Source organism: Hydractinia symbiolongicarpus, chromosome 9 (assembly GCF_029227915.1).
Source record: "Hydractinia symbiolongicarpus strain clone_291-10 chromosome 9, HSymV2.1, whole genome shotgun sequence".
Taxonomy (NCBI): Eukaryota; Metazoa; Cnidaria; class Hydrozoa; order Anthoathecata; family Hydractiniidae; genus Hydractinia; species Hydractinia symbiolongicarpus.
Genome location: NC_079883.1, coordinates 22,175,721 through 22,202,137, shown reverse-complemented (window position 1 = coordinate 22,202,137; position 26,417 = coordinate 22,175,721). Strand labels below are relative to the sequence as shown.

General features: G+C 34.4%; 3 protein-coding genes across 4 annotated transcripts; 2 read left to right on the top strand and 1 right to left on the bottom strand.

Annotated features, from left to right (window-relative positions):
* Window positions 1-3,365: 3,365 nt before the first annotated feature.
* LOC130656751 (lactosylceramide 1,3-N-acetyl-beta-D-glucosaminyltransferase A-like) lies at window positions 3,366-5,954 on the bottom strand. The gene is made up of 2 exons (XM_057459662.1): window positions 5,561-5,954; window positions 3,366-4,541 (listed from the first exon to the last, which is right to left on the bottom strand). Exons 1-2 carry the CDS (start codon window positions 5,601-5,603, stop codon window positions 3,367-3,369), a joined length of 1,218 nt encoding a protein of 405 aa, XP_057315645.1. The 5' UTR covers window positions 5,604-5,954; the 3' UTR covers window position 3,366.
* Window positions 5,955-10,435: 4,481 nt separating this feature from the next.
* LOC130656676 (ras-related protein Rab-27A-like) lies at window positions 10,436-16,171 on the top strand. Of its 2 annotated transcripts, none has more exons than XM_057459576.1 (5): window positions 10,436-10,713; window positions 13,600-13,688; window positions 13,910-14,070; window positions 14,758-14,909; window positions 15,396-16,171. In XM_057459576.1, exons 1-5 carry the CDS (start codon window positions 10,549-10,551, stop codon window positions 15,528-15,530), a joined length of 702 nt encoding a protein of 233 aa, XP_057315559.1. In that variant the 5' UTR covers window positions 10,436-10,548; the 3' UTR covers window positions 15,531-16,171. The 2 variants fall into 2 exon arrangements, with proteins under 2 accessions (XP_057315559.1, XP_057315560.1); XM_057459577.1 differs by having other exon boundaries at window positions 10,437-10,713; window positions 13,910-14,055.
* Window positions 16,172-18,169: 1,998 nt separating this feature from the next.
* LOC130656675 (uncharacterized) lies at window positions 18,170-22,490 on the top strand. Its single transcript, XM_057459575.1, has 3 exons — window positions 18,170-18,328; window positions 19,619-20,330; window positions 21,247-22,490. The coding sequence occupies exons 1-3, from the start codon at window positions 18,203-18,205 to the stop codon at window positions 21,519-21,521; spliced, it is 1,113 nt and encodes a 370-aa protein (XP_057315558.1). The 5' UTR covers window positions 18,170-18,202; the 3' UTR covers window positions 21,522-22,490.
* The last annotated feature ends 3,927 nt before the right edge of the window (window positions 22,491-26,417 follow it).

The window sequence follows — 26,417 nt, the reverse complement described above, 5'->3', positions numbered from 1 at the left end:
GTTACAGACAAGTATGCTAGCTGTGTATCGAAAAGGGAAGGCAGTTGTTGTTGGTCACCTTCCTCTTGGTCGATCAGGAAAGTTTGCTAAGACGATACATTTTTTTCTGAAGGCTTCGACTCACAACCGATGCAAAGCAGTGGTTAGTGCTAAGAAAGCTGTGAACGAAAACGAAGATTTGGAAATGAAAGTTCAATGCCGCCTTGAATTTATTGCAGAAGAAAAATATATGAAAATTTTAAAGGAGCGATTACCTAAAATTTATAACTATTTGTAACTTTAGAAAACTTAGCTACCTTTTTTTTCATTTCCCTAGCTATACATCAAAGGCATGAAAATTTTTGATGCTAAGTTCCTTTGCAAAAAATAAAGCCTTCTCCTTGATCATTGAGTTAAACATTCTCGGACCGCATTCGTTTGAAAAATTGAAGAATAGCTGTATTAATTTGATCAAATTTGTCAGTTTTGGCCTCTTTAGTTGCCTTTTTGAAATGCCTCGACTATTTCGGATTTATTTACTTTCCATGCAGAAATTGTGTTTTGTGGAGTATCAAACATCAACCAACTTCCTTGTTAGTTTTTCCTTTTTCTAACTCTCCAAACCGACATCTTTATGTTTTTGTTTCGTTGATTTAACCGATACAGTCGCCATGTTTTGTAACTGTTTGTATCGCCTCACCCGCTTGTTTTATAAACTTTTAGAAATCGAACGAACGAAAATTCGAAGCCTGAAATTCGTTCGAAATTCGAAACCGTATAAAGGCCCTTTTACACTCTAGAAATCGAATAAAGGAGCAAAACTCCTTCTCAGGACCTTAAAATTGTATCGAAAAAGAGAGCTTATCAAATAAGAGAATGCCGAGTAATGGAGCTTTGTTTATAATAGTTCCTTAAGAAAATTTGACGGTGACTTTTAATTTGATCGAAAACGAGAGCTTATCGAATGAAACAGCGTAGAATAAGAGAGCCTCAACTGTATATGTTTATATAAATAAGACGTCCTAAGTAGCTAATAGCTATTTTCTACACACTCTTACATGCAAACACCAATCTTTTGACTCTTTATTTGCTTACGGTAATATTACTGTTACGAATTGCTGACTTAGACAGATGGTTTAAGCGTACTATGTTCCTAATATTTTAATTTTTTGGGTCTAAAATGAATTCCACAGCTGGGGTCCTCCATGGCGGATTGAAAGGCAACTAGACTTTACAATAGTTTTTAGAATAGTAAAGTTACTCCTGACGTACCTAGTATCTTATTTATGTTGAAGAAGACATCGCATTGCTAAAGAACTCTACGAGCCACCCACTAGTTATTTGAATTGTGTGATACAAATATTGTGGAAAGAAAAAAAGTGATTTCGCGAAGGTTTAGTTTCATAGGCAATTTTCTTATTACGTACTGGGGAAACGCCGCCATGCACCTTGTTCGGTACTTATAGCCTTGAATTAGGGAGAGTCAACTGTAAATCTAAATCTACAATTCTGATTGGTTGTGAGTAAACAATTACAGTCTTCTACTCTATTTGACCACATATATGAAAGCATTGTGGTCCACGGCCAGGAGCAACCTCGTGCCCAGGACATGTTAGGCGTTTTATATTTGGACGCAGACGTCCAAATGTAAAAAGTTAAACAAGTTCGGGGGACGAGGCTGGGCCCGGTGAAGGACGGAGGTTTGCTTCAAATGAAGCAAGTAAAAGAGCTCAGTTAGTTAATTTTTGAGTGGAAAAGTTGCTGTCTGCAAGCGCCTTAGCTGAGTAAGGAGACAAATTACCAGACGCAACTTTATACCATTGTTGCAAAATTTGAAGCACTCTTTATTTTCAAACTTCACATCTTGATAATACTCACAATTTTTGTCCATAGCACCTAAAAATATATATATATGGCAAAACTTGGCGTGCAATATTATGATACTGTTTGAAAAAAACTGTTGAATATAATATTTGATTGCTTTACTTAGGAGAGACGATCTCTTTCGACAATACAAGTTGCATCACCAAGTGCTTTGCTGTTAGGCCTTCGCTATCAGAATGTTTTTTTTTATCTTGTCTCTTGGACATTTTCAATCAAGAAGTGAAAAAACGTAGAAAGATTAACGTTTTAAAAAATAACGTTCGAAAGACAATTTGTCAAAGCTCTGTTGACACACTGAACTTCGAATTAGGGAGAGAATCGTGCTGAAGGGACTAAAAAACTGTTCGAATTGTAGAAATATTCGAATTATAGAGATTTAAATTGGGAGTCAACTGTACTTACAATCAGTGGCCTGTGGAAAAAACCACGGGTTCGCACGTTCTTTTTTAACCGCACTGTGTGCCTCTCGCTATTTTCGGTACCATTTTACATGGCAGAAAGACAGACGTATGCGGTATTATAATATAGACTAGTCGTTAGCCGTGGGAAAATCCACGGGGTCGCCCGTCCTTTAAATTAACCCGTTTCAACAAAGGGGACAGAAATATATCGCATTTGGTGTTGGTGCACATTTTAAAAATTTCGTGTTTCTGTTACGGGACACGGCTTTCGCGGACACACAGACAGACAGACGACGGCTATTATTAAAGAGACTAGTCCTTAGCCCGTGGAATTTCCATGGGGTCGCCCGTCCTTTATATATCGCGTTTCGTGTTTTCGTACTGGACGTAGCTTTCGCGGACACACAAACAGACGGAATACGGCTATTATTAAAGAGACTAGTCGTTAACCCGTGGAAAAATATACGGGGTGCACGTCCTTTATATATACCGCATTTCGTATGTCTCGCTACTTGAGGTGCCATCTTGCGCAGAGACAGACAGACGACAGCTATTATTATAGAGATGTAGATTTCCATGGAACCACCAGCCAAAACCTTACAGTTTGTAACAATAAAAAAACGGTTGCTTCTCCTTTTATTTTTTTTTTCTCCGAGAAAAATAATATTCAGTGTCTAATTTATTCAATTTTTTACCGACTTTCTTTAACGAAAACCCATTTTTACGTAATTTATTCTGGGCGACTACGTTTTTTTCATCAAATTTTATTTTCCTTATTGAAGGGCCCAAAGAACCTGGATGTCGTAAAAAAGGAGTTTGAGAATGTATAGCTCCTTGGGTCTTCTTTTGTAAGTGTTGGGAAGCGATATTTTAATAGCTATGAAAACAGCGCGTTAGCTGAGATACTGGAAGATTAAAACTGCCCGTTTAACTATCTGAACGTTATTTTGGGTTGAAACTTCGTCCAACTGACTCGTTTTAAGTACTTTGAATACTCACCCAGGCCTCCGGTAAACTGAGTTTTGTTGTTTTTACTACTCTTAAAAGAATTATTAAATATATAATGATATAACAAAGTGATACAGTGTACTAACACTCTGATTTATAGAGAAACTATCTGTTTTAATGCGTGATTGTATAAATAGTTTTTACAATCATCGTCATCATTATGCTTCGTCAAGATTGTGTTATAACGGTATAAACATTGTTCCTTCGTTACATTGGCTATCAGTGTGTCCAGTGACCACACATCAATTCCAGCTTTCAACACAAATTGACCTATCGTAGCGTCTGAGTCCGGTAACGTATTACTCCAACCAAATTTCGACACTGTTTGACTAACTGCGTCACTAGACATGATAAATGCTCCTCCATCTGCATGCCTAGGGTAGACATCTTTCGGATAATTCTTCACCTTTAGAGAGTATCGACCTTCTCTGGGTACCTTTTTATCGAAAGCAATGACACCGGCGTATAAAGATTTACTTGGCTTACTCGCATCGTGTATAAAACTATACAAAGCAGGTGTATTCAAAAACATAGAGTCTTGCATAAGTAAGACATACTCATATAAACAACACGTGTCAATCCATTCCAAAGCAGACATTATTGTCCAGCTTTGAAATAAAGGGAATTCCATAATATTGAATTGCAGTAAATCTTGCTTTTGTTGTCCTTCGTTATGAACCAATGTTGTAACACCCTCCTCCGTAGCAGATCCCACTATGAAGAGTAACTTCCAATTCATTTGGATTTTTCCCTGGTCTGTTTTTATAGGACTAAACCTTCCCCATGTTTTACGTATATATTCTCTTCGCTGTTTATTTCTCCCTTTGGATAAGACAAGAATTAATAATTTGACAGTTTTTAAACATCTTATTTCGTACACCTCATTCTGAACAAATTTTCCTTTTATTCTTTCTGACTTGACCAATTGTTGTATTGGTTTATCTAAGTTTCTCTCCATTTTAGCTCTAATTTTATCACTGCTACCATATTTGTACTTTTGTTTTTTCAGTCTCTCAATTCGTTTGGAAAGTTCATTCACACTTCTATCCACCCTCTTGAACAGTTTGTCAACGCTGGAATGAAATCTACGTGGCGATAGGTCCTCTGAAGTATCATATGCTGTATTCATGTTGTTGTTAACTCTCTGCATCAGTAAAATGGTGCAGGGCGTCAAGAGTAGTGTGATTAAAATAAATACTTTCAGATAAATCGCTGTCTTTCTTCTTGATGACATTGAGCAGCAGACACGCTCCATGCTTGAAGAATAACCTTGAAAAATATTACAATTTTATGTATTGTAGCAGTAAAAAAAGGCTTATTTAGCATAATCTGTATGGTTTTATAGTTGTCAGAGCTGTTACATTCAATCTAGAAGGAAAAGTCGTTTATTTGTAATACTTTTGATTTTTTTGTTACTTTACTTATCAGTACGAAATAAACTGTTTAAATGGAAGGTTTGAATATCATTTAATTCTGTTGTACGCAAAGTGTTTACAAAGCAAGTAACTGAAGAGGGTGTACAAATTTAATCAAATCAACAACCCTAGTAATTGTTGAAACTAACCTCGATCACAGGACCTCTGTTAGCTTTTTTTGCATATCAGACGCCGATGAATAAGCGCAGCGCCGATGAGAAATAAAAAGCCCTGGGAACGAGGTTGTGTTTAAACAGGAACACATTGAAAATAAAAGTGACAGTACTGCGAGACACATGACACAATCATACATTTGAAACGTAATTAGATGTTTATTAAAATGCTCAGTTATCCTAGGCATTTATAAGTGCAAAGACTTTCAGGTGCGCCTAGGCTCAGTGATCTTAGGCGCTCTTTATTATAAAACGAGTGACCATATAGTTCTTCGGCTGTTTGACCAATGAATATTCAAAACACATTCTAAATTTGTTTGCTCTTATAAAAAAACTGGCTTATTTTTTTATTTCGTTTTGCTTAAACGAAGATAACCTTATCTATTCTCTAAAACCCATACAGGACAATAATAACGCGATATTTAGTAGCGTGGTCGTCTTAGTTAGACTGGAACTAGTGTGCCGTGTATCAGCACACAAATATAAAGAAACAAAAATAAATATGATAATAGAACAGCTAGGCAGGTAGTAAACCAGAGGTAAAGAAGTACAGATTTCTAAACTACGTATCTAGTGACTTTTTCAAAGAATATAAGAATTCAAAGAACGAAAATAATAAATCTCAATATGTTAATTATATAAATTATAGTACATAGTATTTTACAAACTAAGTTTACCAAGAATACTATAATTTCCATACTTAGATTTATTGTATAACAACCAACTTTAGGTATTAAAATCATTCAGTACAATATTCGTATTGTTTTTCTACTAAAGAGTATATTCTCCAATGTTACAGTAATAAACAATGGATTTAATTATGGTGTATTTTATAAACTTTTAAAAATGATATTGTAATGATTGTTATGTCTCATTTAATTAGATATATAATGTAAGGTCCTGTTTACATTGTCGATACATTAACTACAGTCCATTATCAATTATTCAGCGAGTTAACGCTTTTGTTTTCTAAGACTCTAGTGCTTTCTTCAAAATCAGTTTTGTATAAAAAGATAATTTTAGATGCCGTTTACACGAGACCGAAGTAAATTCCATGTTGTTTTATTTTGGTTTGACTTTAATTTCGAGTGTGGAGAGTCGAATCTTTTGTGTTCGTGACTTTTAACTGAACTGATCTTATACCAACCTCGTCTCCAGGGTATCTTGCATCTTCTCTGACATCGGACTGCAATACAAACGTCTCGCCATCCCAGTTATAGAAAAGAGACAACAAGCGCTGGGAACGAGGTTGATATTCTCATTCCGGGGTGAAGTGTATACATGGATATTTCAACAGAGCTAGTTCTCGTTGTATCGGAATAGTCCAGGTTAGCTGAAATTTTATTATTATTTTTTTCTGCACATGGCCACAAAATTTCTTTACACTATCACATGCTATTCTCGTTCCCAATGCTATTTCAGATAAATCTCAATAACATTTTTAACACAATGTTATGCTTAGTCGAAGAGGCAGCGAAAACTGTTGAAATTAGGTAACGAAAATCAAAATCTTATCAATTTCTTTTATAAAACATTAACAAACAAATAATTAATTTTTAACCATCTTTTACGCACTCCAACAGTTCTATTTTGGAAGCTTCAGACACTTTCCTTTACAAGTCAATTTCTTCATAGTGTACAAAGACTTGTATATTGAAATTAAAAAGGAATTGACGAAAAATCTTTAATCGCCGGAAGCATACAACGTCATTTAAAAATATAGATTTAGTGAGATCCCATCAGAAAGTAAATGCGTAGTGAAATCGGCAATGTATAATGTATTTTTATGAATATCTGTCGGAACATTCACCTGGACATGTCAGCCAAAAACTAAAGATTTAAAGCATCTTTCCGTCACGTATCTCTGGCACAAAACTGGCAGAAACACATGAATCGATAGGGGGCATAGAATGTGCAATAATCTCTTATGTAAACAGGGCCGTAGAGGCACCCAATTTTTTTGCATTGACGCTTTAGGTGGAAGTTTTTTAAACTTGAACCCTCTAGACTACAAACGTATTCTTTACACTAAGTTTTCCCTGGCAAAATTATTCTCTTTTTTAAGGGGAGTGGGAGAGGGCTTACTAATCTCCAACCCACCCCGTGGCACGCCTAGGCTGCTACTGTGTGAAACCCCTTATGTTATCTTTACGTCTACGCAATCAAAGATAAAGTTTTATGATACTGTAGAAACCAGGTCGTATAGTCTATTTTATCTTTTAAAAAAAAAACGTTTATTTAATTAAAAGGACAGTATTAAACATGCAAGTCTTGTAATGACATGAAATTTGTTATAGAATTTACGAGCGATTCATATATTCTAAAGTTGAGGTAAATCAGTGTGTAATGTATCTTTCGTTACAGGAATGTGCCTTGGAAAAAGCACACATGTTCTGTCGTTGAAGTATATCGTTTGTTGTATACAATATCTCTATGCAGTGTATGGTATAACAAACTCATAAAAATTCTATTGTTTTGATTTGTTTACAGAGGCATCCGTGTTTGGTGTAGCATTGTTTTTATTTGAATGCAAAGTTTAACATGTCTTACTCACAAAATATTTTGTTTGACTCTGTAACAACATTTTGTTTATTTTAAACTTTTTTTAAACTTGATATTGTATTTAAGTTTTGTGTTGGCATGGTTTCTCTTAATGGAATGTTCATTCAGAAGTGCTTCCCATTTTTTTAACAGATTTGTTCTGCTTCAATAAGTTAATAAAATATTAACTATTTTATAATGTAAAGGGCTTGGCTTCGTGCTCTCAAGACTGGCCCAAAAGAAGACTATTTTTTTGAATTTTATTTTTGTGTCAATCAAGATGAAAATGGATTATTAAAATTTAAACTTATTAAGTTTCTCATAGAAACCTAATCAAAGGAGGGGCTCAACCCCTCCCTCCACACACACACATGCACATTAAAAATAGTCTGAAAGATCCCCCTCTAATTAGACCCTCGCCTCCACCACCCCCTATTTGCAGGTTATTCGAGCGAGGTTTAATAACCTCCCACCCTTTTCATCTTTAAGGTGAAAACCCTTGGTACGGAGTACGGTAGTAGTTAATAAAAATCAAGTTGACTGATGTATGTTTCTATTTATTTATATATGTCTATTTATTTATTATAGTTTATTTTTATTCTTATCCAAATGAAGCATAACCATACCTTGCATAGATTAAACCTCTTTAGATGGGATAAAACTTTCTATCCAACAAGCGTTTGTTTTAGAAAGATTCCACTGTAGAACTGTTTCCAGCTCTATTTCTCAAAAAAAAAATTGATTTTCTACACAACCTGGGTTTTCCACTGGCCTTGTTATTCGTTAATACTGTCAATCTAGATTCCAGGACCCGTTGTTGCTTTTTGTATATGTAACGGCGAGCCTAGATCAGTCAAGAAGAAAGACAAAATGTCCTAAGGTTGTGTTGTTCTTCTATTTCTTGTGAATAGTTCAATGCATTCTTGGGGGTAAAGGGTAGAGGTAAAGCATATCTTTATATTAAGTACGTTTTATATACAAATTGTATTTCATCAGGGAAAGTATGTCAATAAAAACATTATGAGTGTTGGCCATGATGGAACCTATGACTTTAGACCGGATGCAATTGTTAAACTCTTAGCACTTGGTGATTCCGCAGTAGGTATGGACTTCTAGCTTTTATTTAGTCCTATCCAAGAAAAGTTTTGGTGACACAATTCAGGTTATTGGTAGTTTCTTCAGAACTGTTAAACATTCACCTAACTACCAATATTTATACGCGCTGTGATTTTCTCACAAATATAACCAGTGTCAATAGTGGAGCCTCTTATAGGCTTTTATAGCCAAAATTATCAGACAATATTCAATCTTGATTCTAGATTTTTTTTTCTTTTTGATATCGGGGGACAGCGCTGGTTTTGAGGTCGGGCAATAATGGAGAGGTAGTTCAATATAGTTGTGTTAGAAGATGTTTTTATTTTAATATTAATGTTTGCAATATCTGACAGCATAATGACTGCTATGTTCTGTTATGATTAGAACCGAAAAAATAAAACACGGCCTAACGCACTTAGAGATAGATTACAGGTTAATTGAAGTCAATGACATTTAAGCCGACCTTTCAGAAAACCCATCCAAAAATCGTAGCTGTCGTAGCTCCTCAACCTCGTCCCCAGGGTCTTGTGGCCCCTGAGCCGTTATTACGGAGTTCAACTTATCAACAAGGCAAAAATACCCTGGGAACGAGGTTGGTAGCTTCAGTGTTGACGATAAACATGTTGAAAATTTATTTCTTTTAGGGAAGACATCATTTATTCTTCAATATGTGCAGGGCGAAATTATTGATAAGTTCATCCCTACAATTGGAATGGATCTGCAAGAAAAATTAATAGTAAGTTAACCGCAACACAACCTCGTACTTCAGAGCATCTTTATCCTGTTTGACATTCGGCTGTCGAGGATATCAAAAAAAAATACAAGATGCCCTGGGGACGATGTTTCCAGTAACATCAGTTACTTTGTTGTCTTGTGGCTTTTTTCTCTCCTCAGCAGATGTATTTTATAATTTTGCATTGATCAGCAGATCCATTGTAACATGGATCTGCTGATCAATGTAACACGTGAAAACAATTCACCGCAAAGTTAGAGCAGCCTTGAAGTTTCTTGTTGAGAAATAGGTATTTTTCTTATAACTCTTATAAGTTCATACTTTAAAGCGTTTTTTAATTGGACTTAAGAACAGATAAAAAGCCAAAAAAACCGAATGAATTCTTGTTCGAAGAGATTTTTTCGCTTTGTAATATGTGGCTGGCTACTTCTTTTCAGGCAGCCATGCGTGCAGCCCTGGGAGCAGAATAGGCCTGGAGCCGGGTTTTTAAGAAAGATCAACGATTTTAAATGTGAATACACTTTTTCTGTTTAACAGCTTGTGTCACAATCGAGTACACAACAATTAATGCCGTTTCTTGCATCACACTGTTTAAATAGGTGTATTTAGTAAGAAAAAAAAACTCATAAATATTAACAACATAAAAACAAGTCTTCTAGTTGACCTTTTGTTGTTTGTAGCGGAATGCATGTTTGTATCGACACTTGAGTTGAAGCAATGTCAACATTTTAAATATCTGATCAACAAGGCTGTCCCAAATATAAAAAGCCTAATAGTTTTGGGCTGGGCCGAGACTAATTTATGCTTGATTTATTCTATTTATTTTATTATCTAAAAAAATATATTCAAAATTAAAAACATCTATTACAACCTCGTCCCCAGTGCATGTAGGAGGACTGCTCATATTTAAACAAAAAACCCAAATATGAGAAAATCTAACAAGTCGGAACGAGGTTTTCTCTCTGCATCACAAACGGCAAACCACCACAACTCACGACTCCAAAATATTTACAACACACGATGTTTTTTTTCTTTTTTTTTAAACGAAATAATACTAAATTTTATGCTCTTTCATTGCGAACTAAAACGGCACGATCATCACAGTTGGGCAGAATGTCCTAAATCTAACAACGGTCGTGGTTCACGTCCCCGTGTAGTTTTACAACTTGAATTAAAACGAGGCTACGCGTTCTATTTGAAATCGAGGCGGTAACATCTGTTGTTGAAAAAGTTCCGTCATGAAAGTTGGTGATGGTCAATAGATCACCTCATGAGGTATAAACAAAGTGGAAAATGGTTTAACATACTTGATAATAATAATGGAAGAGAAACCCCAGTTAGCAGACTACGATTATCTAATTAAACTTCTAGCTTTGGGAGACTCTGGAGTCGGAAAAACGACATTCTTATACCGATATACTGATGGAAAGTTTATAGAAGAATTTATATCTACAGTCGGCATTGATTTTCGAGAAAAAAGAGTGGTAATTTAATTTATATACTTGAAAAATTGGCATGTATAACTGCTATTTCCATTGAAATATTAGAGTGATTGGCTAGACAGTACAGGATCTCTCCCTAATCTCACCCTGATTTCTTGCTGTCTTCTAAATTAAGCTATTTAGGTTATAAAGTTACGGCAAAAGAAAGAAGTGCATGGTAATAATTTGTTTTATGGTCTTGGAAACAATTTACTGTTGCTGATCAGAAAATCAAGGAAAAAGTACAGCCAACCAAGCCAAATTATTTTTTGCAAGGAATTGGACGCGCACAAGACATAACTTTAATGATGGCCATTAAAAATATTTATTTCAATCACCCAATTAGGAGAATACAAAATAACAAAACCTATATTAGATGTTGGCAAAAAATTACGGTGTTTTCAGGCGAGTTCAATATTTTAAAAAAACCCTCAAAATATGTCACCAAAACACAATAACGACAACGTGTTTATGTCAACATCACTTTGTCTATCAAAAAGAACTGCATGGGCTAAACATGCCTTTCCTAGTGACATAAGTATTCAAAACAGTTTATTAACAGCAAGACATCACACCTTGAACTAAATTTCCCAAACTAGCCTGAATTATTCCTGTAATACAAACAGCTTGGCACAAAAAGGACCACCCTCATTGTGAACAAAATTTATTTTTTATGGAGCAAATATACTGCAGTTTTGTGTACGCCAACCAGTTTCACACAATTCTGATTGATGGAAAACATAAGCACTAAAAAAGAGAAATTTGCATGCTACCTCAGCCATTGAAACAAAAGGAATGCACCATGTTGTCAACCAAAATCAAGTGATTAAGTATTTTTATTTTTATTGGTGAATCAACATGAAACAAGCTTAGGATGTCGCGTAGGCCATAAAAAAAATTCAAAATGTGAAATTTTGTGTATTCTCAGCATAATAGTGAGTTATATTAAAATTATGATACTAAATTATGAGTAAATATTTAGTCAACAAAATTTTCTTTATATCTACGTATCTGATGATTTTGGATGGATTTTTACCACCCAGATTGCTGGTATGAAAAACACTATATGTATATATATATTTTTTAATGATACAAAGATCATATTATATATGTTTTAAGGTGAGCCAAAGATAAATTTTGAGTATTAAAACATGAACTGCCACATGTTAAAGACATTTTTGAAAAGATTTTCAAAAACATTTTTGTTATTTTGAACTTTTGTTTATATTTTTGTTGCAGGTGTATTCTCCTTTAAGAATTTATACTTATCACATTTTGTATTTATCTTTATAAAAAGGTTAAACATTTCCATGAATAAAAGTATCTCATATACTCCTTTGCAACTCCATGGTAACATGATTTCTTTATTCTGCTTCGACAATAAAGTAAAAGTATTAACCAAAATGTTAACTTTCTAGACTAAAAAAGTTGTCACTTATCTCAAATTCACCAAGTTCCTTAGTAATAATAATAATAATAATAAAAACTTTGCATTGAAAAATTTACTTTTTGACAATGGGCAATCCATTTTGTTATCTCACAGAAGTGTATTTTTTTTGGATAAGCGTAACGTTTACAATCATATTTAATTAATTTTTGCTCAGCCTTAGTAAATCCTTTTTTTCTTTTGCCTTATACACAATGACACTTAACAGCACTGTACTTTGTTTTGTTGTTGTTGTTGTTGACGTTCTTTTAAAGCTAAAAACGAGACCAATGTTTAGGTTTTTAATTTGTTGCTGCATAATGTATGCAAACTCTAAGGCTGATTGTGTATTTTGCATATCCAGCATCATCTTAAATTTCCTTTTGCTTATGCATTAAGTAAAAAAGAATGTTTAAAATCTTGTATTGTTAGTTGTCAAAATCTAGACAGTCTAACAACAAATAACTTATAGTCTATGATGTGTTTTTTATTTTAAAAAATATTTATAGGATCGATTATTTTCATAACTTAATGTTATTTTTGTTACAAAATTTGATTCTCGTTTTATTGACATTTTTAATATAAGGATCCTTCGTTTTTGAGAAGTTTCTATATGCTTTTAATTGACATGTCACAAAATGACTCAAGTTAGTTCCTCATTTTTTTAGGTGCATTTTAATCTATATATATTTTAGCATTTTATTGTCAATAAAGCTTCCACAATTTGTTGTTTTACATCTATCTTACATTGGAAGAAAGAGTTATAATGAGATTTAAACTTGTTCTTGTTTGTGAAAGAAAAAAATAGCTGGTTCTAGCATAAATTTACTTGTACAGATTTTTGTAATTCGTATATACTCTTGAATTCTCTTATAATTCTCTTACTCTTACAATTGAAACAATTATATACACTCTTACAATTATATACAGTCAATAAAATAAAATTGCTCTTGCTGTTGTGAGATTTTCGTTTTAATTTCCTGAAATATGTACACACTAACAATGTAATTGTTTTGCAGCCATTAAGCTAGCATTTTTTATAAAGTTGTCGGGTGTAATAAACAGAACTTATTAAACAGCAAGGTATACATATTCCTGTTTTTTTGCGGTCACAATTTGTATTGGCAAGTTTTTTGCAATATATGCAAAAAGCTTTACTGATTATGTCCTGTTTTTTTTAATTTAAGATGTACCATGCATTTGCAAGTCATAACAGACTAGCATCAGCTAGTAACTTGTTTTTACTCTCTTTTTATTTTCTGAAAATTAATTTGCTAGTAGCTGTGGTTTTATTAACATTCTTTTGTTGCTTGCAATTCATAACGATTCCATAGTATAGTTTGGTGGTGTATATGGGTAGTTTTTAACATCTTTACTCAGACATTTCGACTTTCACTTCTTCCATTTTATGATCCTTATCAAATTTGTTAATTCCACTCACCTGTACGATGCTTTATTTTTAGGTTTATCATGCTAAAAATCCCGATGGCAGCAAACAAAATCGTGGCCAACGTGTCCATCTGCAATTGTGGGATACAGCTGGACAAGAGAGGTACAAAATTTTTGTTCTTAATTTAATGATGTATATAATATTGGTGAAATAATATCAAAACTTAAACTTGCTATAAAATTAATACCCAACTTTCCGTCTGTGGACCAAGATGGTAGCTACGGGTAGCGGTGGGTGTGTTGTTGTGGATTACCATAACCTTCGACTTGTTTGGTATAAATCAGGTATTTTGTTCCATTAATTTAAGTTACCTAACAATTTAGATTTCGCAGCTTAACAACAGCATTTTTTCGTGACGCTATGGGCTTTTTATTGATGTTTGACCTAACCCACGAGGAATCTTTCGTGAACGTTCGCAGTTGGTTGTCACAGTTACAAACGCATGCGTACTGCGAAGATCCTACTATAGGTAAGACTCCATTTGGTAAGTACAACAAAACTTGTCAACTGTATTGCGTGAAAGAAAATTATCCACCTTCTGTTGCAAAACATTATAGCTGTCTAGAAACTCCTGTATTCTTCAGTACTATAATTAAAAAGTCTTGTTTGTATGCTTGTCCAGCACTAATACAATATTTGTCATATTGTATTAGTGCTACGATACGAAAATTTCGGTAAGGAGGGTGGGGTCGTATATTTGACATTTTTAAAAGGTAAATCATAAGATTTACCCATATTTTCCTTTTTTACTTATGTACAACAAATTAGTAATTTTAGATTTTTAATTATTTTTAGTATTTTTTATTTGTACTTTTTAAAAATTTCTGTTCTGCATGTTATTGTCCATCAAAATTTAAGAATACATATCCTTTATCGTCTACTGATATTGTCAATTTATCATCAATTTTCTCCATTTTTTATTTTGTACTGAAAAATAATCTGCACAGAGTTGACTTCTGCGAATAGGTAATGTGAACCTTTTTGCGTGAATTAACTTTTCGGATTTATAGCATGAATGACCAATTGGCAAAAGTTTTTTAAAGCGATTCTTAATATATAATTTTTGTGACATGGTAGCTAATCCACAGGCGCTCTTGGTGTCAAGTGATCTTGTTTTGCCATGCGAGTATTTTTTAGAACATTTTGAGAACTTGAAAAATTTATATTTTAGTTTTGATTGGCAACAAGTGTGATCTGAATGAGCGTCAAGTGGATGAAAGCTCTGCTAGACAACTTGCTGAAACACTAGGAATAAAATATTTTGAAACTAGCGCCAAGACTGGTGAGAATGTCAACGAAGCCGTCGATGCATTACTGGAACAAGTAAAAAAATTTACCTTGAGTTGTTTTGCCAAACCTAGATGGTATAATTTTAACCCGTAGATAATTTACTCTTAGCAGAAAAGGTTATGCGGGTGTTAATTTTCGCGGTTAGTTGTTTGCAAAAATTTACGAGCATTAATTTTCGCGAGTAATGTAAAAATATATTTGAAAAAAAGCGTCTTTTTTATAAAACATTCATACAAGTGCTCTTTTTATTAGCTTTGTCATGCTTTTACGATAGTGTGGTCTTTTTTATTCGTGTGATTAATTCTTATTTGACGCTGAGATTAAATTTCACGAATTATCGACATTTTTCCATTTTTTGGCAGATATAAATTTCCGCGAATGGTATCATAAAGAAAATTTTGCGGGTGCATATTTTGACGAATTTATCCGTGCGCAAAATTTAATACTCCGAGAAAATTAGCAATAAAAAAATAATAAGCAGATTGTAAATTGGTTGTTTTCTTAATCCTTTATACTTAGGTAATGGATCAAATGGAGAAATGCGTCGATAAAGCAACTCTTCCTCCCGGCTTAACAAATGGAGTTGAGAGAGGTCACAAACTACAAGAGGTAGATGAAGCCCATGAAGAAAGCAAAAATGGATGCGGTTGTTAGCAAATTGTCTGTTGCGATGTCTTTTTTAAAGTTCTTTGAAATGATGCGACTTCAGTGTTAGTCGAAATGGTAGACACGCCAACATTTTTCTACCGATGCAGTGTTACAAACATTATATTCATCAGAAGAGACTCCGTCGAGTTATTCAATTCTTCCTTATTTAGAATCAGTTGGCTATATTACTATAGACTTCTGACCAATAGATATTTTTTTCGGTTGTCTTAAAGTGATCGAAAATTCTTAACATTTATTTTTGATATACTGTGTTGATGTGTTTCTACTAACCACTGGCTTTGGCAATTTTTAACTCCATATACGAAGATTTTCCTCTTCTAATAAGACATTTTGTCTTTTAAAAAGTCTGACTTATTTAGCAAGGTTTTTCTTGTTACTGATTTTTGTTGAAGGCCTAAGTAGGATGACAAAAAATATCTTGTCTATATTCAACTGTGTCATTGGCAGAACAGATTTTCTCTTTCAAACGTTTTTCTTTTCGCCAAAAACGCAACGAATTTAGCGACTGTTTACGTTCGCGAAAAGATTCTTCTCGGGCAGTATTTGTTTTTTATTTTGTAATAGAAATGTATATTATTTCATATTTATTTTTGTTTATTATCTGGGGAATATAAATGATACTGTTAGGTCGTGTTGCGATTTATAGTTGTATGGTAGCACTGAGTGTTTTGAGGAAAGTGGTGAATTATCTATCAAGACTTCATTATCTTTCCAAAATTTCCAGTGTGTTGGGGGAGTTTTTGTGTGTCCCATGACCAACCTGTGCCAGGCAACATCTCTTCTACATCAATAATAATTGTGACGGTATGACTCTGGCATATTACATTTCTCTACATTTAATTTCTATATTTCGCATTTCTACCGCTTTTCTTAGGACAAGACAAGACAAAGACAAATAATTCATCTCATCCTCGTCCCCTAAATGTTTTGCATGATGTCAAAGTGGCTAGGGGCGAGGTTGCTTTATCCGCTGGATGTCAGGGTGCAAATGTTGATAGGTAAAACTTGTAGTGCAAAATATTCCCCATTGTTAACGGACCTTGGGAGCCCATTGCACGGATTGTGCCATACCGCGAACATCAACCAGAGAAATTGCTAGTAGCATATTTTAGCTGCCCTACACATTTGCAAAAGCAAAGTCTGCCAACGCTGAATTTTAGCAATGTTTAGCAACTTTGGAAATAGTCGAAAAGTTGTCATTTACAAAAAGCATTATTTTATCCGGGGATTGGGAACGAAGTCAATAATTTTTGGTTTAATCAACTGAAAACTATTCGCGTGTGTACTGAATTTGTTTTGTTTTAATTCGCGCGTCAGACGCCCGCAGTTTAGACTTTTGTGCTTCCAACCATGTCTAACGATTTTTTAAAAATAATGTTAGCAGAGTTTAGTGGAAGTTAGGAAATACCCCTTTTATTGTCATAAAAGCATTCAAGATACTTCGCAAATAGTTTTAATGTGAAATTATGGGCAAGCGATAAGACTTTAAATTCCAGTTTCAAATTTCGACTTTGATGAAAAACTACCCTGAGCACAAAATAGACAAGTTGTAAGAACAAAGAAAGACTATTTATTAAAACCTCTCTGTTTTGATTGCGATAGAGAGCACAAGCTAGCCTAGTCAACTAAGCTTCCTTCAAGAATATTAAATTGAGTTTCTCTCATGCGAAAGCTTAGACGCAAAAGAATATGCCAGAGCAAAACCATAAATTCAAATTCACCAATTATCACAAAATAATTTTCAGAGCAATCCTCGATTTAAAATCAAAGAAGAATGAGCATTAAGCCAGCGTAGCCACATCTTAACCTCCTAAATAATGTGGGAATTGATCACGTTTGTTCGGGTGAGTGAGACCATTCTAGCTCAAAATTTTAAAGAAGAAAGGATTTTGATAATGATCATGTGAGCAAATAACAATAGAAGTAGACAATCAAAAAGCAAAATTCGTTTACGACCCAGCGTAATTTTTCCCACCTGCTATTCCGATTTCCCGGTAGTAAAAAAATTGGGCTGGGTCTCTTGGCTAAGCCCTCGCTAATAATCCAAAAGATTGCTTGAAAAATAAAATAGTGTGTATGTTAAGAAAAACCCTTTTTGTTGCTATAGTAATAATGCTGTCAAGGTGGTTTTAAACACATGTTGAAGTAAAAAAAGATGCTCAGAGTGAATTTCAACGTGACCAATTTATGTACCTCCCCCCCAAAAAAAATCTAGTTTTTCCAAAAAAGATGTGTAGAAATCAATGATGATAAATTATTAAGACACAATAATTGAATCCAACTGCGTAAAAAAGCCTGTCATGTCAAAAAAAAATTCAAAAAAGTTGCATAAGAAGAAAAGTATAAAATTCACCATGTTTTAGCCCTTCTGAAACAGAATGGAAGTTACAATGAAAATGTGATTGGTTGTTGATCATAGTGGATATGGGAGTGACGTGTGCACAGGATACATTTTAAGCCTATCATCTGAGGAAGAAGTGCTAACTACTGCGCTGAACCGAATACAAAAAAATATATAAACTTCGGATAATGAGCGCACGCAACTTAGAAGCAAAATAAAGCCTAAAATAAGTATTGAAGTCCACCAGACACCGTCGCTTTATAAAACTTGTAATTTTCCTTTTTTGTTATTGCTTCCGATCACAGGGAATTTCCATATGACAAGCATAAATACGAAAAATAAAGTTTCTGTTTTAGTTGGATCTTGTTTGCAACGTTGCAGGATGTATTATTTTTTCATAACGTTAATATTGACCTTCTTCATCATAACATGTGGAGATTCGGTAAGTTTTTGCAATGGATTTTTTAAATCTAGCAATAATAAACCTCCTTCAGACATTTTATTGGTAATTTTATGTGATGACATTTTTTCAACCTCGTTCCCAGGCCGTTTTGCTTTTTTTATTAATTTGGTAGCAGCAAAGAATCTCATTTCCAGAGTTTTCTGTCTCTCGTCACCGGTACGCTTATTGTGGGCCTTTCAAATGTTCTCTGTTCTTAATATTTCTCCTCTTTTGTAATTCTTTTTTAAAGTTTAACCCTGTTCGTGCTGGGGAACGGGGGCTGATTCCGCATATTTAACTTTTTCCCATAACTTTATATGTCTTTATAGTTACACCTTGATATTTTGTTCTTTTTCCTAGTTTTTATTTAGCTTTAATTTCCCATATGCCGAAGTGTTGTCATGGCAATCAATTTTTTGATTAATTTGATTAATTATTTAAACTAGTCGTTAGCCCGCGGAACATCCACGGGTTCGTCCGTCCTTTTTATACCGCATTGCGTGCTTCTTGCCACTGCCCAGCTAAGCTACCATTTTGGGTGACAGACAGACAGACAGACAGACAGACAGACAGACAGACAGACAGACAGACAGACAGACAGACAGACAGACAGACAGACAGACAGACAGACAGACAGACAGACAGACAGACAGACAGACAGACAGACAGACAGACAGACAGACAGACAGACAGACAGACAGACAGACAGACAGACAGACAGACAGACAGACAGACAGACAGACAGACAGACAGACAGACAGACAGACAGACAGACAGACAGACAGACAGACAGACAGACAGACAGACAGACAGACAGACAGACAGACAGACAGACAGACAGACAGACAGACAGACAGACAGACAGACAGACAGACAGACAGACAGACAGACAGACAGACAGACAGACAGACAGACAGACAGACAGACAGACAGACAGACAGACAGACAGACAGACAGACAGACAGACAGACAGACAGACAGACAGACAGACAGACAGACAGACAGACAGACAGACAGACAGACAGACAGACAGACAGACAGACAGACAGACAGACAGACAGACAGACAGACAGACAAAACTTTAGAAATTAAAGAGGGGGGGACAAATCACCCTGACCCCCCCCCTCCTTACCCAAGCATTTAGAAGCTCATTTAGAAGAAATAATTCAGTAGTTTTTAGTATTAATAAAGCCCTAAATGATGTTCTTAGCATGTTCTAAAGTTTTGGCCTTTTAAAGACATATGTCTGATGTAGTTTGTTCTATAAAATCGTATTTTTTATAATTTTAGACTGGAGAAAATTCGAAAGATGATATCCGAAAACTTATCTTTAAATTTTTTAAGCACAACCCGGAAGATTTTTCAAGAACGTTATGGTATCTTGACCAGGAAGAGAAAGAATATAAAGGCGGCGAATCTCCTGTATGGAAGACCCTGAACATGGCAACGTCTTCTGAAGATGCCTTTAAAATGTATGCATCAAATTTAGCGGCTGATACCAAGGAAGCAAAGCGAGATCCTCAATTTCGTAAAACTATGTCCGAAATATATCAAAATCTTTTAGACGTAAACGGTTCACCGAGCCATGATGGCCAAAATTATCATTTTTCAGTTGCAAAATTACAAATTAGCAAATCCTTTCCAGAACTGGCAAAAATTTGGGAAATTATCGGCGTGGAAGGCCAGAAAGAGTTGCTACCTATGATAAAAGAAGTTTGTTTGAGCTTACATTCGAAAAACTTAGTGTTGGTAGCTGATGAATTAACTGGGTTGGTGACAAAGCATGGAGGGACTCCGATTATGGTTGCTCTTTCGTCAGTTTATTTGGCCTATGACGCAGTTATTAACATCAGACGTTGGTGGAAAGGGGAGATAACCGGTGTGAGATGCGTGAAGAATATTATAGATACTGCTTCAGGTTTAACGGGTGGTGCTGGTGGTGGGTTAGGAGCGGCCGCGTTGGTAGGTTATGTAGGTGGCGGGCCAGCCTATGTGTTTGCAGGTAGGTGTGCTGATAAATCAATTGCTTTATTCTATTCTTTAGTATTCTGACCGCAGAAAATTCGTTTGCGATCCAGTGTAATTTTATTTTACCTTGACTATTCTGATTTCCTTGTGGTATAAAAAATTGTGCTCGGTCTGCGTTTTTAACTCTGATAAAATCTCTATAATATATTGATCCTGAAAATCTGCAGGAAATGTCTTGTTTATCAGATTATAGCAAGGTCTATCACTGAATTATTGCTGAGACGGGCGGGATAAATTCATGAGACTTTTTGTGCGTAAAGTAGAGGGTTTTTTCGTCCTGTTTTTATTTTCTTTCGTTTTGGCTTAACTCATTAGGAGAAAACCTTGTAAAGGGAAAGAAACTAACAACCTAGAATATGAATTTTCTTTTACGGAAACAACAACACAGACTAAACCGATACACCTCTTTGTTAACGGACGAGCATGTGATAAAAGAGTAGTACCAAGCTCACTAGCACTTCTTTCCATTTTTGATTAAAAAGTATATTTTCTTAAAATCTCCCTGGTTAATAAACTCGACAAAACTAATGAAAAAATAAAAAAGATTATAGTTGGCCAATGACACTTCTACAGGCCTATTCCGTACATTGCCAGTGTAAGTTAATGATTTTCTTTGCAGAAGGTGCCAAACCAATATAAATACATTGCGTTGGTCAATTTATAATATAATGTGCATCCTCGTGGAAACTTCTCATGTATAGTTTTGCATTTGAAATTAATGTGGAAAATATCAATCTCGTCCCCAGGGTCTTACAGACTCTTAACCGTTATCACGAAGTGGCCGCTATTGAATTCCATAAACAAAGCAAAATACCCTGAGGATAAGGTTGCAAAAATACATCCAAAAGAAAATACTGCGCACTTACTTAAGTATGTTTTTTTTACTAAAGGAGGAATATTTGGTTCTATATTTGGGCATTACCTTGGAGAAACAATCTCAGATCGCTTGACACAATGGATATTCGGAATTCCTAAATCCGCAGCGCTTGAAGAGGCTTATAATTATCTTGGAGTGAAACCAACAGACTCAAATGATAAGATCAATCAAGCGTATCACCAACTGTCACGAAAATACCACCCAGACAAAGCTTCCGGAAAAGATGAAGATTTTATAAAAGTTCAAGTAGCAATGGAGGTGATCAAAAATTCAAGAAGATCTGATTGAATTTGTACATTTCTTTTTATAAGCAACTTAACTTTAACGACCTAGTACTTGGGTTGGAAAATTTTTTAAGATCATATAAATCGCAGCCAAAAATCATTAGTGTTCACCCAACACAGTTGTGGAGATAATGTTATGTTTTCCCTCAAAGCCCCAAAACACCTTTTCCGAATTTTATTAATTATAATAATTATGCCGTCATCCAAAATTTTTTAATGGTTCTGTGCTCTTCAAATATTCAGATAGAATATCAAATTATCATGACAAAAATGAAGTTTTTACACCAATATAATATTCTGGTTGGATTTTATTTAGATTTAAAGAAAATAATTATTTTAAAAACGAGGCTATTCTTAGGAAGCCCGGCTATATAAAGGGTTTGACCGTAACTTACAGGTAGGAATTGAGGCACTTAACGAACAGAAATATTTACGAAATTAAGTACTTTGTTATACCTTTTGCTAAGGAACTTAGGAATAAGAATCATTTTTAGTATCGACCTCTTTAATCGAGTTTGTCTATTGAGTAACTACTCAATTCAAAACCAGAGAAGAATGACACGAATATTGTTAAAAATAATGTAAGCCTGGTAATGCCTTTTCAGAAGATGCAACCAAAGCCAAAATTGTATTGCCTGTATCCAATGTTGTTTACACCAATGTTGCTTAGAAATCTTTCAGATTATAGTACTGTTGCACATGAACTGGTTGCTTATAAAAATATGAGCACTGTGATTATTTAATTAATCCAACCTCGTCCCCAGGGCATCTTGTATCTTTTGATGCCCTGGGGACGAAGTTGTAAATAATCATTTGTAAAAAGATAATGACAATACTTGTTATCGTTATTATTATTTATTAAACGAATATTTTACTCACTGTGCGATTAGGTGCTTCTTGTGTGGCTGGTAGAGTTAGGACTAATTAGGTCAAATTTGACCGTGTGTGTAAATAAAAACAACCTTCACCTCAACACTCATGTTTTTTTTCTGTTGTTGATTATGTCGTTATAACTCGATATAGAACTCGATATGACTATACCTGATGTATTTGTATTTTCTATCATTTTGCTACTGCCAAGATCGAATATCGAGGCCATAATAGTTAGTAGCCATGTTCAACTTTTTTCCTATGTGGTGAGGCTTTAAAGCAGGTCTCCCACAGTCTTTCACTTTGATCAATAAAGAGATAAACGCTATGAAATCTGGTGACTAGTTGCAAAACACAATAAAATAGTCTTTTTCTTGTTCAATTAATTGTGATGGCCATGTGTATGATGTTGTATCAGCCTACCTACCAAAACATTGCTAGCTCAATAACCTGGCAAATCTTTAGTTTATCAACTAAATTTTCTAGAAACATTCGTAAAACAGGTAACGTTTCACAGCGTTGTATTGCGTACACTTTTACGGATTTTGCATATTCCTAGGGCTTATTGTCTCTTGTCGGTGATGTGCTTATTTGCAGGTATGTTTGCTAGCCTTAGAATAATACAAAAAGATACAACAAGTCCTGGGATCGAATTTGCGGATTCCGATCTTTAAAATATCAATTTACCCGCTGTTTTATCATAAAAAAACTTCATTTTTAAATTGGATGCATGTTGTGAAAGAATGAAAAAATATAAACATACTGTTTTTTGCTGCTAAATATGTTTCAGACAAAGAGAATTAGCGATGACCAGAAGAAACGAAAAAGACTTGAATTAAATTTAGTTAAAAATCTTATTCAGGTGTGGTTCTATTTGGGCTAACGATTAGCTCATGTGAGCATGATGCGTTAAGACCTTAGCAAACTATCTAGTTCTCAATAACTTGTAAAAAGATTTTAAAAAAATTTTGTTAATTATTTTATCTAATTTCAGGATTTAGTGTCCTACTTTTGCCAAACTATATGTTGGCCCCTCAATGTCATTCGGCATGTTTTGTTGTGAAATGTGCCAATTGATGTCGAGTATGAAACATTTCACGGCAGAAATTTTGACTTCTGAAAAACGATTTAATGACGTACAACGATGACGTTAACCAAAAATCTAAAAAAATTATCGGCATCATACTTTCGGGACTATTTTTCGCATCAAAATCTCCATTTAACGCTTATGTTAAGAACTAAACAGACTGTTTTTTGTTCGTTCACACACATTCTATTTTAAGTTGGTTTTTTGTAAGGTAAATATCCTAATACGCATTCATGACCTTCTTGGTTTCCAAAAATACAAACAATAAATACAAACAACAGTTTTTATTGGAAACACAAGTTGTATCACAAAGCCTCACAAGAAATGCATACAGAATGTTGCGGAGGCAGAATTTACAACATATGCACACCAGAGGAGGAAAAATTGTTTCGTTCATTCATAGTGCAGTTGCTATTACAGATTTAATAAAAGCATTGGTTAAACCCACTGACAAAATATTATAAATAAATTATAAATAATATTGTTAAGATATATTTTTCCTAAAAAATATTTTGATTTAAATGCCGTGTATCCTTGAAACCCGTATATGCCTAAAAAGTTGCGGAAGATTCGGGGCTATTGTTTATACTGGTCATGAAAATAGACACATTTCATACAACTTATAAAAGTTAAAATGAAGTAACAGCCCCATTTCATAATGGCGGAGTAATTTGTAAACACTGCAGCTGTAATTATGTGGATTACTACGTGTTTCTAATAGCTAGCTATAGCTAATCCTATCGCGTGGATAATCAACTGTTGGTATAGTTTTATAAGCTAAAATAGCCAATATATCAAGGAAAATATTTATTTTTTAATCACAAGACAAAGTTTTATTCGTAAGTCAAAAAAGTAGGGATGAGGGAAATTTCATCAGAGTTCTTGGTCCTTATAGATGACTTGCTAGAATCTTTGTTTACAGAACCAGTCAAAGGCAGCATCTCTGATGCCAAAACACCATAGTTTTTTTAACAAAATTTTATGATCAACAGTGTCAAAAGCTTTTTTAAGGTCAATGAGCACAGCACAAACAAAGTTATGTTGGTCGAGCTCAGTAAGAATAAAATCAGAGACATCGACTACTGCAGTTTCTGTGGAAAAGAGTTTTCGAAATCCGGACTGTCTGTCATTCAGGAAGTTGTGCTCAGAAATAAAATGAGACATTTGCTCATGCACTAACTTTTCAAAAATTTTCATAGGAATTGGCAAAATGGAGATAGGCCGATAATTAGTAGGATCTGTTTTATTGCCACTTTTAAAAATAGGCGAGACCCTTTTAGTCTTCCAACATTTAGGTACATAACCAGTAAATAAAGATTTGTTGAAAAGACTTGATAAATAAATACTTAAAACTGACGAACCTGCTTTTAGCAGTCGTGAACCAATTCCGTCCAAGCCTGTAGCTTTATTAAGTTTTAGTGATCTAATTATTTTTTCGACACTTTTGGTCTCAATACGAGCCCACCGAAAATCGTGTCTGCTAACAGGTGGATTAACATTAGTAGTGTCAGAAGAAAATTTAGAGGCTAGTTTTGCACCAACACTGACAAAAAATGAATTGAATGTGTTGGAAATTTCTTTTGGGTGAGAAGTTTCTGTACCATCGTTTTGGACTACTCGTTTTATCGAGGTAGTATTGCCTGACTTATCAGGAACCAGTTTTTTTAGGGTTTTCCAAAGTTGTTTTGGCCGTTTTTGAAAGTCCTGCAAAACGTCATTATAGTACTCGTTTTTGAGTCGATTTTTGAGACCTATTACCTGGTTCCTTTTTTGTTTGAAAGCTTCCCAGTCTATGATGGATTTTGTTTTTGATGCTTTCCGTTTCAAGAAGTCTCTTTCTTTGATGGCTATTATTAATTCATCAGTGACCCATGCCTCAACACGGCCAGAAAATCTATGTGTTTTGAAAGGGGCATGTTTGTCATAAGTAACTGTTTGTCATAAGTAACTGAGCATCACTTTGATTCTTTGTAGGAGTTTTTTCGACTTATCAATGTGAGTTTTTTATAACCTAATTGAATTGGTTGGAGAACTCGAACATATAATTAATGGTGGCCTGGTCACTCTTCCATATTGCAAAGCAGGCCACAAGCATATTCTGCAAAGTCAGGTCATTCTACAAAATATATGTGTGATCATGTCTTTTGTGAGCCCTTTGCAAAGGAACAGGACCTTGGACAGGAAAAGGTAAGGAAAATGATGAAATTTAGCTAAAGTTCTTTGTTTATTTCAACACTTTTAGGACTTATATATCCAAGCATTTAGAAAACCACTATATAATCATATTATCTTGCAATTGCAGTATTTGTCATAATAGCGCCCTGTAAGCGATACGTAGTAGCAAAACAAATAAGTTTTAAAGTGAAAGATTTGAATTTCTGTTAATTTTTAACTTATTATTCATTTTAATATTTTTAAGAATTAAATAAAACAATCTTCTTCAATACTTTTTTTTCTTTTGGATCAAATAAGCCAGGAAATAAATTTATTGGTGAGGATTATGGTATGCCAAATGTCTTATTTGTTATGGATGAAGTTGTTCGACAAGGAGTATTGTAGTATACAGAATTAAACCAAATTCATTGTCCGACAATATGAAGTGTCTACCGAAGACCCTGTTTCTGAATGAATCGCAGTAAATACAGTTTCTCTGGCTGTCAAGAACTGTGTAGATAAATAATACTTTGTGTGTGACTCCCTTGCCCTTTAATTTGTTTTCTCTTTAAAAAAATAAATTTCCAGAAAACATGGAAAATATACTGTTAAGGGTTGGTGAAAAATAATTTCCATCATGTTTTGCAGACTTAACATGTCCAAAGTTATTTGCTGAAAAATGAACAAAAATGGTTTGGGTGTAAGCCAAAGGCTTGTGTACTAAGTAAAAATCTGTGTTTGTTAACATTGTTTGTCACATGATACATTTTCATCACAAAAAAATGTTCT